Source organism: Oncorhynchus nerka, linkage group LG7 (genome assembly GCF_034236695.1).
Source record: "Oncorhynchus nerka isolate Pitt River linkage group LG7, Oner_Uvic_2.0, whole genome shotgun sequence".
In the NCBI taxonomy this organism is placed as follows: Eukaryota; Metazoa; Chordata; class Actinopteri; order Salmoniformes; family Salmonidae; genus Oncorhynchus; species Oncorhynchus nerka.
The window spans coordinates 10,463,021-10,478,069 of record NC_088402.1 but is presented as its reverse complement, the minus strand read 5'-3'; the positions used below and the strand labels follow the sequence as shown (position 1 = coordinate 10,478,069).

Genomic DNA, 15,049 nt, shown 5'->3' with positions numbered 1-15,049 from the left:
TTTCTGAGGTCTTGGGTGATTTCTTTGATTTTCCCATGATGCACTGCGTTTGATGGTAGGCGTTGAAATACATCCACAGATACACCTCCAATTGATTAAAATGATGTCAATTATTCTATCAGAAGCTTATAAAGCCATGGCATCATTTTCTGGAATTTTTAAAGGCACAGTCAACTTAGTGTATGTAAATTCCAGGGGGTCATAAATTGGGATACAGTGAATTATAAGTGAAATAATCTTTCTGTAAACAATTGTTGGAAAAAGTACTTGTGTCATGCATAAAGTAGATGTCCTGACCGACTTTCCAAAACTATAGTTTGTTAACAAGAAATTTGTGGAGTGGTTGAAAATCGAGTTTTAATGACTCCAACCTAAGTGTATGTAAACTTCCGACTTCAACTGTATACAGCCCGTGCAGCCATTTTGCTTGCAAACTGATATGTGACACGTATTAATGCCAAAATAACATGCATATATATATATATGTATATATATATATATGTATATATATGTATATATATGTATATATATATTTGTATATATATGTATATGTATGTATATGTATATATATGTATATGTATATATGTATATATATATGTATATATATGTATATGTATATATATATATATATGTTTAGCTAAACAGGCTTTGCCCCACCTTCCCTGAATGACACCTCACCACTATACTACATTGTTGTTGATTGCTGCATTGTTGGGTTTAGAGTTTGCAGGAAAGGCATCTCACTGTACTTGTGCAACTGACATTACAACGTTAAACTTAACCATTGCAATGCTGTGAAATCCAAAATTGGAAACAACTGACTTAATGTTTTTATTTTGTACGTGCAATTATTATAATTTTGTCCAAACCTGAGAATATTCTAGATATTTAGAACATTTTGTCTCTGTAGTCATCATCTGAATTGTGCCCAATTTGTGAGTTGACACTAACACACAATTTTGCACACTGACTAAGGAGGAAGTGAAAAGTTAGCACTACATGCTAAAACGTTCCCTACCATGCATAAATTAATACATGTTATATTTTAACCTTCTACTGCAGTGGGCTAAATCAGGGTCACACAAGAGTGTTTCTTGGTAGTCTTAAACAAATCTACTTTGAAACAAAAGTATACACCTCAGACACATGGTTATGGGCTTAAATAAAGAAGACACCTGTACCATGTCAGATATAGAGTTGAAATGTATTCAATTGAGTTTGAATCCCAATATTACACTTTATATACATTACAGAAGACTGAAATAGAACAAAACGGTTTGACAAAGAAACACTGGATTTCAGCGTTTAAAAAAAAGATTTACGTTGATTAATTATAAAATTGTGAAAAATATGAATAACATTCCGACCATGAGGCAACTAGGTCATTTGAATGCAGGGAAGGGCTTCCTATTTGGGGGAGGTGAGGAGGCTGATCTTTTACAGTTCTAGATGTTCCAACTCTGGGTGAGTAGGCTATAATGATACCTTGACTCATCAGATGCGTCCCAAATGGCACCCTATTGCCTAAACGGTGCACTACCAATAGGGCTCTGGTCAAAAGTATGCACTATACAGGGAATAGAGTGTCACTTGGGACTCAGAAAATGAATAACTTTACTCTTCAACTCTGTTATATTGACTGGTTTTGCCTGTTTGATGGTTTCTCTGAGGGCATAGCGGGATTTCTTATAAGCGTCCGGATTAGTGTCCCACTCCTTGAAAGCGGCAGGTGTGAATTGTTACCTGTAATCCATGGCTTCTGGTTGGGGTATGTACGTACAGTCACTGTGGGGACAACGTCTTCCATGCACTTATTGATGAAGCCGGTGATTGAGAAGTATACCACCTCAAATGTCATTTTTTTTACTGACATGGCTAAGGGCTACTGGCACAATATAGAACAGAGCAATAACACATTCTAATGTGCCTGCTCATCTGCAATACGCAATACTATGATATATTCCAAAGTCAGGCAGTTGCTGGTGCATTGGCTTGATACAGTAAGGCCTTTATCAATTATATTACATATCACTATATAATTAAATCATTTGGTCTCAGATTGACAATCCCCTAGCCTATGCTAAATGGATACACTTGACTTTATAGTTTGTTGAAACAAACACTACTGTATTATAATGTTTTTTTTTGTGGACAGACAATAACCTCTTACCCGACAGTTTATCAACAACAACAAAATAGCATCTTGCAGCGACCTTTGACGACAGGTGCGAATGTTAGAATGCTCGGGGCTTGTTCACATTGCCTTTCCTAACCACGTTATCGAACAATGAGAGCCCGGAAACATTTACCGTAGTGCAATGTATAAATGCACACGTTTAATTTCAGGCTGCGTCATACGAACTAATACAGATTTTCAATCGAAGCATTTGAAAGTCTTGTGTATGTTGCGATTGTTAAATTTACATGTTTTGAATTTTGAACGTTTTAGTAGACTAGGTTTTCAGAAAATGGTGGGCCGTGTTTTTGGTTGTACTATGGTATTGGGTAACCTGGGAGTGGCTCCAAGTCCACAACAGACACACAATGGATAGACGGACAGGATTGATACATTATTACCACTGCTTGGTCGGCCTTTTGATACTGTAGCTCGTAGGCAATTGATAACATGGTTTTTAGTGACTGTAAAATCATCTTGCAATTGCTGTGTGTCTTCAGTGGCCAATGTTGCTATCGTCGTTAGTTAGCTTTGCTAACAGCAGTGATATTGTTTAGCCGAAATCTCTAGCTGGCTAGCCTACCCCCACGTTAGCGAGCAGTAACACCTGCGGGAAAACTGTTTTTATACTCCGAGATAGCCGCCTTTCAAAGAATATGGAAACCACTTTTGATGTAAACCATCTTTTCCCTGAAACGATTACAGTTTTGGACCAAAACCTAATTGCAAGTGGAAAATCGCTGGGAAGGTAACGTTAGGCTTGTCGTTTTCAGCAGCCAGAACAGCTTTTTATTAGCATAATTATTTTCATTTGGGCAGATTATATGCAAAAAAATTATGTTTTGAAGCAAAATTTACGACCTCTGGCTACATGTGATGTTCTTTACAACATGATTGCAGAGAGCATCCGCCCTGTCAACCCAATACAGTTGTGCATGACGTCAATAGTGTATCGATATGCGGTGTTCATGTGCTAGTCTGAACTAGTGGGGCGTTAAAAACAACTGGGATTTAGGAAATCTCCGACTTTAGACTTCAGTGTGTTTTAAGACAACTGTGAACAATCGTTTTGAATTGTCAGCAATTCGGGAATTCCAAGTCAGAAACTTGTGCATCTTTATAAAACTGACTTTCCGAACTGAAGATACAATGTGAATTTAACCTAATGTTTTCTCTCGAGTTCCCAGTTGTATTGAAAGCACCACAAGAAAAGGACATTTCAGACTCGCTGAACTGCTTGTAATACACATACCGCATTCAAAAAGTTAGCAAATCAGAAATGTCCGAGTTTCTACTAATCATTTAATCCCTTCCCCAGCATGCTAATGCAAAGTGACACACTGGCTATAAAGCCTATATGTAACCAACATTTATATTCTAACATTTGGACTATTTTGGATAAAAGATCACTGAGCAGTATAAAACACTAGGCTACCATATCAGACCAATACTTTAAAATAAACTTGAGATCAATAGAGCCCCACAGTGGAGATGTCATAATGCCCATAACAACTAGCGGTCAAACAGGGAAATGGTTCCGAGCGTTTTCCCATTATTATTAGAAGCACTTATAATAAGGGCTGTGTTTCGTGTAGGCGTACCCCGGAGTGACGTTTTGATAACCATGGAAATCTCTCTTGGACAAGGTGACTTATCAATACATTTGGCTCTATTTACTCCCTGATTCGAAAATGCTAATTATAATCAATGTAGACATCATGCAAGTGTAACAGTACAGACTTCTACGTCTGTCCCTTCGCCCCGACCTGGGCGCGAACCAGGGACGCTCTGCACACGTCAAAAGTCACCCTCAAAGCGTCGTTACCCATCGCTCCACAAAAGCCACCGCCCTTGCATAGCAAGGGGAACAACTACTTCAAGGTGTCAGAGCAAGTGACATCACCGATTGAAACGCTACTAGCGCGCACCACCGCTAACTAGCTAGCCATTTCACATCGGCTACACAAGACTAAAAATCCCTGCAAGCTCTTGCACGTCATCTTTTGCTGGCACCTTTGCTAACAGGTGTTGTCAATATAAAACATGCACAAGACAGTTCACGGAATTGGCAATTTAAAGAAGTGTAGCCAATTTACTAATTACAAAATGTAGCTAACATTAGATAGTTAATCCGGAGATTACCTACCTTTACCTCGATTCGGTAAGTCTCATCCAGATCATCATGGGATTTGTAGTTCTTTATGAAAGCCACATTAGCAACTAATTAGTGGTTCCTTTTATTTATCAAAACGTCACGCCAGGGTAAAACTACACCAAACACAGACCTTATTTTAAGCGTTTCTAAAGTTCCCTATGGGAAAAATTATTGGAACCATTTCCTTGTTTGACAGCTAGGTTTTATGGGTATCAATAACAAGATGCAACGAGCTACCACAAGGCAGCTTCTTGTCATTGTTGGTAGCTATCTGACTGTTCAGAATCATAACGACTCACGGCTTCCGGCCACATCAATGAGCAAGCATCATTTTGGTGTCGGCCAACCTGTCTATAGATCTCCAGGGACCTGCCCCAGTATCTATGCCTGAGAGAGTTTTTTTTCTCCTTTATTTAACTAGGCAAGTCAGTTAAGAACAAATTCTTATTTTCAAATGACTGCCTAGGAACTGTGGGTTAACAGCCTTGTTCAGGGGCAGAACGACAGAGCTTATCAGCTCAGGGATTCGATCTTGCAACCTTTCAGTTACTAGTCCAACGCTCTAACCACTAGGCTACCTGCCGCCCAGATGTCTCTAATGCCCAAGGAAGCTCCAATTCAAACTCCCATTAGACGTCTCTGCAAGCATTTTAATGTCAAAATATGTTTCTCACCAAATATGAAGTTTTGCTGAGCAAATATTTTAATTTACTGCCATTATGGCCAGAATTCACTTCCAAAAAAGGTATAAATATGAAGTACATACCGGCCCTAACGGGGATAAATTAAGTTGCTCAGCGAAACTCCATATTTGGTGAGTAAATAACTTATTTTGACATTATTAAAAAGCTTGCAAAGCTGTTTGATGGGAATTTGAATCTGAGCTTCCTGGGCGTTACGACTCAATCACACCGACAGCGGCACTGCACAAAATAGTAAGCAGCGTCATCGGGATGTGTGTGCAACAACAGTTCAACATTCAGCTTCTGCTACCATTTCTGTCAAGCCGTCTACACATACAGTCTGATGCATACGTTCCATAAATCACCACAAAGAACGCATTGCAACGTAATGCTGCAAGGCAAACGCAACGTTTCATTGGAAATGAATGTAATTCTGGTGTACCAAAAAAATGCAATGATGCTGTCGGTGTGATCGAGGCATTCGGAGAGCAGACCCGTCATACTCATCGTCGACATCTCGTAACGCACAGATCCTGAGGCACAGGGCCTGGTTTCTCAAAATCATCTTAGCGCTGAGTTAATCGTTATAACCTTCACAGGATCATTGTTGAATCTCAGAGCTGTTTTCCCGAAACCGTCAATACTAAAATGGTACTTGAAAATGCTCGTTATTTACCGACTGCCTCAGACCACGCATAGAACAGCTACTGAGTCACTATGTTTTTTCCTCCCTTTTGAGTCACTTTATACACCGAAGATCTCCACTAAACATAGAATCAAGATGTTTAACAGCTATGTGCGTTGTTGGCTGTTTATCTGTCTCTGTGACGGCCAATAACTTCACAATGAAGTTGACCACAAATACAAAGTTGCCAATGTCTTTGCAATTATTACAAACAAGCAAAGGTTAAAGAGATGCTTCAAATGAAACTGCAATGACTGTATTAAAAGAGAAATAGCCTACCAACAATGCCTTTGGAAAGTATTCAGACCCCTTGACTTTTTTCACATTTTGTTACGTTATTCTAAAATGTACTAAATAAATAAAAAATCCTCAGCAATCTGCACACAATACCCCATAATGACATTTATAAAAAAACAAAAACAGAAATACCCTTATTTACATAATTATTCAGACCCTTTGCTATGAGACAGGACATTGAGCTCACGTGCATCCTGTTTCCATTGATCATCCTTGATGTTTCTACAACTTAATTGGAGTGTGCCATTCCATGATTTGGAAAGGCACACACCTGTCTATATAAGGTCTCACAGTTGACAGTGCATGTCAGAGCAAAAACCAAGCCATGAGTTCGAAGGAATTGTCCGTAGACCTCCAAGACAGGATTGTGCCGAGGCACAGATCTGGGGAAGGGTGCCAAAACATTTCTGCAGCATTGAAGTTCTCCAAGAACACAGTGGCCTCCATCATTCTTTAATAGAAGCAGTTTGGAACCAACAATACTCTTCTTAGAGCTTGGCGCCCGGCCAAACTGGGCAGTCGGGGGAGAAAGGTCTTGGTCAGGGAGGCAACCAAGAACCTGATGGTCACTCTGACAGAGGTCTAGAGTTCCTCTGTGTAGATGGGAGAACCTTCCAGAAGGACAACCATCTCTGCAGCACTCCACCAATCAGGCCTTTATGGTAGAGTGGCCAGACGGAAGCCATTCCTCAGTAAAAGGCACATGGCGGCCCGCTTGGGAGTTTTCCAAAAGGCACCTAAAGGACTCTGACAATGAGAAACAAGATTTTCAGGTCTGATGAAACCAAGATTGAACTCTTTGGCCTGAATGCCAAGTGTCACATCTGGAGGAAACCTGGCATCATCCCTACGGTGAAGCATGGTGGTAGCAGCATCATGCTGTGGGGATGATTTTCAGCAGCAGGGACTGGGAGACTAGTCAGGATCAAGGCAAAGATGAACGGAGCAAAGTACAGAAAGATCCTTGATGAAAAGCTTCTCCAGAGCGCTCAGGACCTCAGACTGGGGCGAAGGTTCACCTTTCAACAGGACAACGACCCTAAGCACACAGCCAAGACAACGCAGGAGTGGCTTCTGGACAAGTCTCTGAATGTCCTCGAGTGGCACAGCCAGAGCCTGGACTTAAACCCTATCAAACATCTATGAAGAGACCTGAAAATATCTGTGCAGCAACGTTCCGCATCCAACCTGACAGAGCTTGAGAGGATCTGCAGAGAAGAATGGGAGACACTCCCCAATTACAGGCGTGCCAAGCTTGTAGGGTCATACTCAAGAAGACTCGAGGCTATAATCGCTGCCAAAGGTGCTTCAACAAAGTACTGAGTAAAGGGTCTGAATAATTATGTTAATGTGATATTTCAGTTTTTGTATTTTTAATGAATTAGTATAAAAAAAGATAAGTCTATGCTTTGTCATTATAAGGTATTGTGTGTGTGTCTGGATTGATGAGGGAATAAAACTATTTAATCCATTTTAGAATAAGGCTGTAACCTAACAAAATGTGAAAAAAAGTCAAGGGGCTGAATGCTTTCCAAAGGCCTTCTCCCGTGTATATATACGCAACATTTTCAACGATTTTACTGAGTTACAGTTCATATATGAAATCAGATCATTGAAATATATTCATTAGACCCTAATCTATGGATTTCACATGAATGGGCAGGGGCGCAGTCAAGGGTGGCCCTGGGAGGGCATAGGCCCACCCACTTGGGAGCCAGGCCCCGCCATTCAAAATGAGTTTTTCCCCACAAAAAAGCTTTATTACAGACAAATATTCCTCAGTTTAACCATCTGTCCGGGTGGTTGGTCTCAGGCGATCCCGCAGGTGAAGAAGCCGAATTTCAAGGTTCTGGGGTGGCGTGGTTACACATGGTCTGCGGGACTGTGGAATAGGTGACGGCTGTAGGGAGTGGGCAGAATGGCTGACGGCTGTAGGGAGACGGCAGAATGGCTGACGGCTGTAGGGAGAAGGCAGAATGGCTGAAGGCATTAGGGAGACGGCAGAATGGCTGAAGGCAGTAGGGGGATGGCGGAATGGCTGATGGCTGTAGGGAGATGGCAGAATGGCTGAAGGCAGTAGGGAGACGGCAGAATGGCTGCCGGCTGTAGGGAGAAGGCGGAATGGCTGACGGCTGTACGGGGAAGGCAGAATGGCTGACGGCTGTAGGGAGAAAGCGGAATGGCTGACGGCTGTAGGGAGAAGGCAGAATGGCTGACGGCTGTAGGGAGAAAGCGGAATGGCTGTAGGGAGAAGGCAGAATGGCTGACGGCGGAATGGCTGACGGCAGAATGGCTGACGGCTGTAGGGAGAAGGCAGAATGGCTGACGGCTGTAGGGAGAAGGCAGAATGGCTGACGGCTGTAGGGAGACGGCTGTAGGGAGAAGGCAGAATGGCTGACGGCAGAATGGCAGTAGGGAGAAGGCAGAATGTCAGTAGGGAGAAGGCAGAATGTCATGTCAATAGGGAGAAGGCAGAATGTCAGTAGGGAGACGGCAGAATGTCAGTAGGGAGAAGGCAGAATGGCTGTAGGGAGAAGGCAGAATGGCAGTAGGGAGAAGGCAGAATGGCAGTAGGGAGAAGGCAGAATGTCATGTCAATAGGGAGAAGGCAGAATGTCAGTAGGGAGACGGCAGAATGTCAGTAGGGAGAAGGCAGAATGGCTGTAGGGAGAAGGCAGAATGGCTGTAGGGAGAAGGCAGAATGGGAGAAGGCAGAATGTCAGTAGGGAGAAGGCAGAATGTCAGTAGGGAGAAGGCAGAATGGAAGTAGGGAGAAGGCAGAATGTCAGTAGGGAGAAGGCAGAATGTCAGTAGGGAGAAGGCAGTAGGGAGAAGGCAGAAGGCAGAATGGCTGTAGGTAGAAGGCAGAATGGGAGAAGGCATAATGTCAGTAGGGAGAAGGCAGAATGTCAGTAGGGAGAAGGCAGAATATCAGTAGGGAGAAGGCAGAATGTCAGTAGGGAGAAGGCAGAATGGCAGTAGGGAGAAGGCAGAATGGCTGTAGGTAGAAGGCAGAATGGGAGAAGGCAGAATGTCAGTAGGGAGAAGGCAGAATGTCAGTAGGGAGAAGGCAGAATGTCAGTAGGGAGAAGGCAGAATATCAGTAGGGAGAAGGCAGAATGTCAGTAGGGGGAAGGCAGAATGTCAGTAGGGAGAAGGCAGAATGGCAGTAGGGAGAAGGCAGAATGGGAGAAGGCAGAATGTCAGTAGGGAGAAGGCAGAATGGCAGTAGGGAGAAGGGAGAAGGCAGAATGGCAGTAGGGAGAAGGCAGAATGGCAGTAGGGAGAAGGCAGAATGGCAGTAGGGAGAATGCATAATGTCAGTAGGGAGAAGGCAGAATGGCAGTAGGGAGAAGGCAGAATGGCTGTAGGTAGAAGGCAGAATGGGAGAAGGCAGAATGTCAGTAGGGAGAAGGCAGAATGTCAGTAGGGAGAAGGCAGAATATCAGTAGGGAGAAGGCAGAATGTCAGTAGGGGGAAGGCAGAATGTCAGTAGGGAGAAGGCAGAATGGCAGTAGGGAGAAGGCAGAATGGGAGAAGTCAGAATGGCAGTAGGGAGAAGGCAGAATGTCAGTAGGGAGAAGGCAGAATGGCAGTAGGGAAAAGGCAGAATGGCAGTAGGGAGAAGGCAGAATGGCAGTAGGGAGAAGGCAGAATGGGAGAAGGCAGAATGTCAGTAGGGAGAAGGCAGAATGGCAGTAGGGAGAAGGCAGAATGTCAGTAGGGAGAAGGCAGAATGGCAGTAGGGAGAAGGCAGTAGGGAGAAGGCAGAATGGCAGTAGGGAGAAGGCAGAATGGCAGTAGGGAGAAGGCAGAATGTCAGTAGGGAGAAGGCAGAATGTCAGTAGGGAGAAGGCAGAATGGCAGTAGGGAGAAGGCAGAATGGGAGAAGGCAGAATGTCAGTAGGGAGAAGGCAGAATGTCAGTAGGGAGAAGGCAGAATGGCAGTAGGGAGAAGGCAGAATGGCAGTAGGGAGAAGGCAGAATGGGAGTAGGGAGAAGGCAGAATGGCAGTAGGGAGAAGGCAGAATGGCAGTAGGGAGAAGGCAGAATGGCAGTAGGGAGAAGGCAGAATGGCAGTAGGGAGAAGGCAGAATGTCAGTAGGGAGAAGGCAGAATGTCAGTAGGGAGAAGGCAGAATGGGGGAAGGCAGAATGGCAGTAGGGAGAAGGCAGAATGGCAGTAGGGAGAAGGCAGAATGGCAGTAGGGAGAAGGCAGAATGTCATGTCAATAGGGAGAAGGCAGAATGTCAGTAGGGAGACGGCAGAATGTCAGTAGGGAGAAGGCAGAATGGCTGTAGGGAGAAGGCAGAATGGCTGTAGGGAGAAGGCAGAATGGGAGAAGGCAGAATGTCAGTAGGGAGAAGGCAGAATGTCAGTAGGGAGAAGGCAGAATGGAAGTAGGGAGAAGGCAGAATGTCAGTAGGGAGAAGGCAGAATGTCAGTAGGGAGAAGGCAGAATGTCAGTAGGGAGAAGGCAGAATGTCAGTAGGGAGAAGGCAGTAGGGAGAAGGCAGAAGGCAGAATGGCTGTAGGTAGAAGGCAGAATGGGAGAAGGCATAATGTCAGTAGGGAGAAGGCAGAATGTCAGTAGGGAGAAGGCAGAATATCAGTAGGGAGAAGGCAGAATGTCAGTAGGGAGAAGGCAGAATGGCAGTAGGGAGAAGGCAGAATGGCTGTAGGTAGAAGGCAGAATGGGAGAAGGCAGAATGTCAGTAGGGAGAAGGCAGAATGTCAGTAGGGAGAAGGCAGAATATCAGTAGGGAGAAGGCAGAATGTCAGTAGGGGGAAGGCAGAATGTCAGTAGGGAGAAGGCAGAATGGCAGTAGGGAGAAGGCAGAATGGGAGAAGGCAGAATGTCAGTAGGGAGAAGGCAGAATGGCAGTAGGGAGAAGGCAGAATGGCAGTAGGGAGAAGGCAGAATGGCAGTAGGGAGAAGGCAGAATGGCAGTAGGGAGAATGCATAATGTCAGTAGGGAGAAGGCAGAATGGCAGTAGGGAGAAGGCAGAATGGCTGTAGGTAGAAGGCAGAATGGGAGAAGGCAGAATGTCAGTAGGGAGAAGGCAGAATGTCAGTAGGGAGAAGGCAGAATATCAGTAGGGAGAAGGCAGAATGTCAGTAGGGGGAAGGCAGAATGTCAGTAGGGAGAAGGCAGAATGGCAGTAGGGAGAAGGCAGAATGGGAGAAGGCAGAATGGCAGTAGGGAGAAGGCAGAATGGCAGTAGGGAGAAGGCAGAATGGCAGTAGGGAGAAGGCATAATGGCAGTAGGGAGAAGGCAGAATGGCAGTAGGGAGAAGGCAGAATGGCAGTAGGGAGAAGGCAGAATGGCAGTAGGGAGAAGGCAGAATGGGAGAAGGCAGAATGGCAGTATGAGAAGGCAGAATGGGAGAAGGCAGAATGGGAGAAGGCAGAATGGCAGTAGGGAGAAGGCAGAATGTCAGTAGGGAGAAGGCAGAATGTCAGTAGGGAGAAGGCAGTAGGGAGAAGGCAGAATGTCAGTAGGGAGAAGGCAGAATGTCAGTAGGGAGAAGGCAGAATGTCAGTAGGGAGAAGGCAGAATGTCAGTAGGGAGAAGGCAGTAGGGAGAAGTCAGAATGGCAGTAGGGAGAAGGCAGAACGGCGCCTAGAGTTTTAAAGGACCTGCTCTAACAGCTGGGGTATGATTGTTGGATAAGCATTATAATAATCCGCCTCAATATGTGCAGCCACTAGGTGGAATAATTCTAATGTTAAGGTAATACTTAGATTGGAGAATGCTGATCTGAGAGCCTCCCTAACAGGTTAAGGTAATACTTAGAATGGAGAATGCTGATCTGAGAGCAGCGATGCCTTTTTTCTTTCGCTCCAATCAGTATCAACACACGCCTCAACGACACAGTTAGTGACTGTTCTCCCTGCTTGGTGTTTTTGGGGAAAAGCATGTTACGTCTTCGGCCGTTGTTGGAAGTGTTAAAGCACTCGGAAGCCTAAAGTTCCATCGCTGTGTGGAAACCTGTCCCTGATTGGTTTGCTGTTACAGTATGAAATGAATCAAACCTCCCCATCTCCTCTCTTCACATTTCTCCTCTTTTTCTTTTTTGAAAATTCTTTAATGTAGGTCAGATCCCCAACCCCAAATTGCAGCGGTCATTGATGAACTTGGAAGAGCCTCAGCCAAGGTGTGTAGCCAAGCTACTGTGGGTGGTTGGGTTCGTGCTGTGTCCTATTTGTGTTGCCGTAGGCTCTGGTTTCATTCACTCTATTGTCTTTCCCCAGGCCCAATACTTGACAGCCCCAATCACAAGTGCATCCAAGCTGCAGACCAACAAGCACCATCTCTACCTGCTTAAGGACGGAGAAAGCAATGGGTACACCTACCTACCTACCTACCTCACTCATCACAGAACATGCATGCACAGCTCTCTGTTTCTATCCTCTTCTGGAACATAGAAATACCATTACTAGAATGGGAAAAAGCCTCCTAAAGCCTCATTCCCCATCACAGATTGCATTAGAAAAACGTAATCATCTACTATTGAGGACATTTTGTCCAGCATTCAAACAGAATCCGACAACAGAACATGCATGCACATCTGTTTCTGTTCAGACCTCTCTTTTGGAAGTCGTTTCAAGAATGAGCTAATGTTCACTGATACAGTAGCAAGAGCTTTTCAAGGCCACCTTGGCATGTCCACTACTGTCACAGAATGCTTTCCTTTCTTTCCTTCCTTGTTTCTGTAATGAGTTGTGAGGTGACGAAGAGGGTGCAGTTAGTAGATAAACGGTATGGTGCTGAAACCAACACTACCTGTTTACTACTTCTGCTTTCTCTCAGTGGAATTCACTCCAATGGAAAACTAAGTGAGTCATTTTATGACTTCTGCCTTCCTCTTGCTTCCAATGTAGCAGCTTGACTCTCTCTCTCTCTCTCTCTCTCTCTCTCTCTCTCTCTTCCCCCTCCCCCCACGCACACAGAGGAAGGGGACTTGCGGTGGGGTTTCTGAAGGTTGGCTATAAGAAGTTATTTCTGCTTGTGAGTCCCACTTTCTTCATTTGGTTTTTCCACAATGTATGTGATGCAACACAGGCAAACATTTTTGTTTCTATTAACGCAAAAGTGTGTTGCCTTTTTGCAACGTTTACTCAGTAAGAGTGATCAGTTCATTCAAGTGTAGGACTGTGACAGTCTTGGAATTTTGGATGATGGCAATTGGCCAGCCGAATGATCACGGTTACCATAATAACTGTTCGAATAGCAAAACTAATAAGCATATGTCCTCCACTTCTGATTGGAGCATGTGCTGCCATAGAAATATAATTAATAGAATTGGCGTCCCCATTCAAGTCAATGATGGCATAATGGGTGGGCTGGCGGTCATTGCAAGTACACCCATAGGAACAAAGCAGGAATTAAAATATGTGCTGTGATTTGATTTGTTGATTCAACTGAAATGCATTCCATTGCATGATCATTTTAAATGAACATTCTACATTACCATGGAAATGATTGCATCACAATACCAGGCAGCAATAGATCTAGGTTAATAATATACAGGTTAAGACAAGGATTCTAATATCCCATGACCCTTTGTGCCACTATTCAACAAGGGACTAGTGATGTAAGTTTCTCTTTTTCCTGACTCCCTTCTTTTCCAATCGTTCAGTCAAAATAACTAATCTTTTGACTCATTTAGTACATTTGAGGCTGTCATTTGAGTCGGTAATGCCCCGAGCACGCAGGACTCCCTACCGGCGAACTATCAACTGAAAACATGAAAGAGTCAAGATTCTACAAGCCTCTCATTCACGTCTCGTTCTGCGTAGGAGACTTATTGCAGCTGCCAGAAATTAGACTTGTAAACATGTGTTTTAAACAATGTACATTTGTTGATTGCCAGGCATACAAATATGTCCACTTTGGACTGACTAGCAGGTCAAGCGAACGTTCAGAAATAACAAATCGTTTATCTCTACAAGGGACAAGCTTCCACATTTGGAATGACTGGGATTGTATCAGTACAGAAAGGTTACCTTCAAACTGAAAAATAAACACAATCAGTGAATTTGAGCTAAATACTCAGAAAACACATAACATAACCATAGCCCTAGTAGACACCACTACAGTATTGTCACCACCGTTGTGGTTAATTAATTCAATGCATTGGTCAAATGATTGTATTATTTTAGGTGACTTTAATAAGATAAATCCTCTGCTAAGGATAGAAAAACGACTGAAAATATGTATTTTACTCAATTAATTGAAGAACCAACGAGAATCAACCAACAAATGTCTAATGGGACTTTGCCTCTGTTGGCTCTTGGTGACACGTCCTGTCAGGATTCTAAATTCAGCTGTTCCTCCAGACTGCTTCAGTGATCATTCCATCATCTACTGTGTATAGAAAATTAACATACCTAAAGCACCACGCAAATGATTGATTTATTTAAGACAATGTAAAAATGTCAATATTGAGGACTTGATATCCATAAACTGGCAAAGATAATGTAGTGGTGATTGTCCTATGAAAAGCCACTGGCACAGGAGAGAGCTGTCCATAACACAGCCACAAGAATCAGCTTTCCAAACGTTACTCTTTTCAGGTGAATTTCCCATTTATTGCGTATATAAAATATAAATAGCTCCAAAGCACATCTTCCCATAGAAAAGGTGCATTCTATAAGCTGTGTCTGTGATACGGTAACAACTGCATGTGCTCTCCTCTCACCTGTGCTAAACCCTTCCTATATACACACACACACACACACACACACACACACACACACACACGACCAGTGACCCATGACCCCAACATATAGTGCCCTCTAGTGTACAAAACAAGCCTTGACTGACAACACAGAAACCGGCAAACACAGCTCCTATAGATAGTCTTACAAAAAAAAAAAGAAAAGAAATCCACAAATAACTTTTAAATACGTTCAAATAATCAACCTATTCAGGGAATAATCCTAAACGACCGTGTTCATTTAAGAACCGGCAGATATAGCTGATGTTTTAATCTATTACATCAATATGTTACATTAGATAATCATTTCACCCACAATTCCATCAAT

At 43.6% G+C, this 15,049-nt stretch overlaps 1 protein-coding gene across 9 annotated transcripts in view; it reads left to right on the top strand.

Moving 5' to 3' along the window:
• Window positions 1–2,522: 2,522 nt before the first annotated feature.
• Window positions 2,523–15,049, top strand: part of LOC115125001 (alpha-tubulin N-acetyltransferase 1-like) — a 56,145-nt gene continuing 43,618 nt past the window's right edge. For 6 of the 9 annotated variants that reach the window (XM_065020164.1, XM_065020163.1, XM_065020165.1 and 3 more), the window contains exons 1-4: window positions 2,523–2,924; window positions 12,096–12,156; window positions 12,254–12,345; window positions 12,953–13,010. In XM_065020164.1, coding sequence (XP_064876236.1) covers window positions 2,833–2,924; window positions 12,096–12,156; window positions 12,254–12,345; window positions 12,953–13,010 — 303 coding nt within the window. In that variant the 5' untranslated portion in view covers window positions 2,523–2,832. The remainder of the gene's footprint in view (window positions 2,925–12,095; window positions 12,157–12,253; window positions 12,346–12,952; window positions 13,011–15,049) is intronic. The other 3 variants (XM_065020160.1, XM_065020161.1, XM_065020159.1) reach the window with 1 other exon arrangement.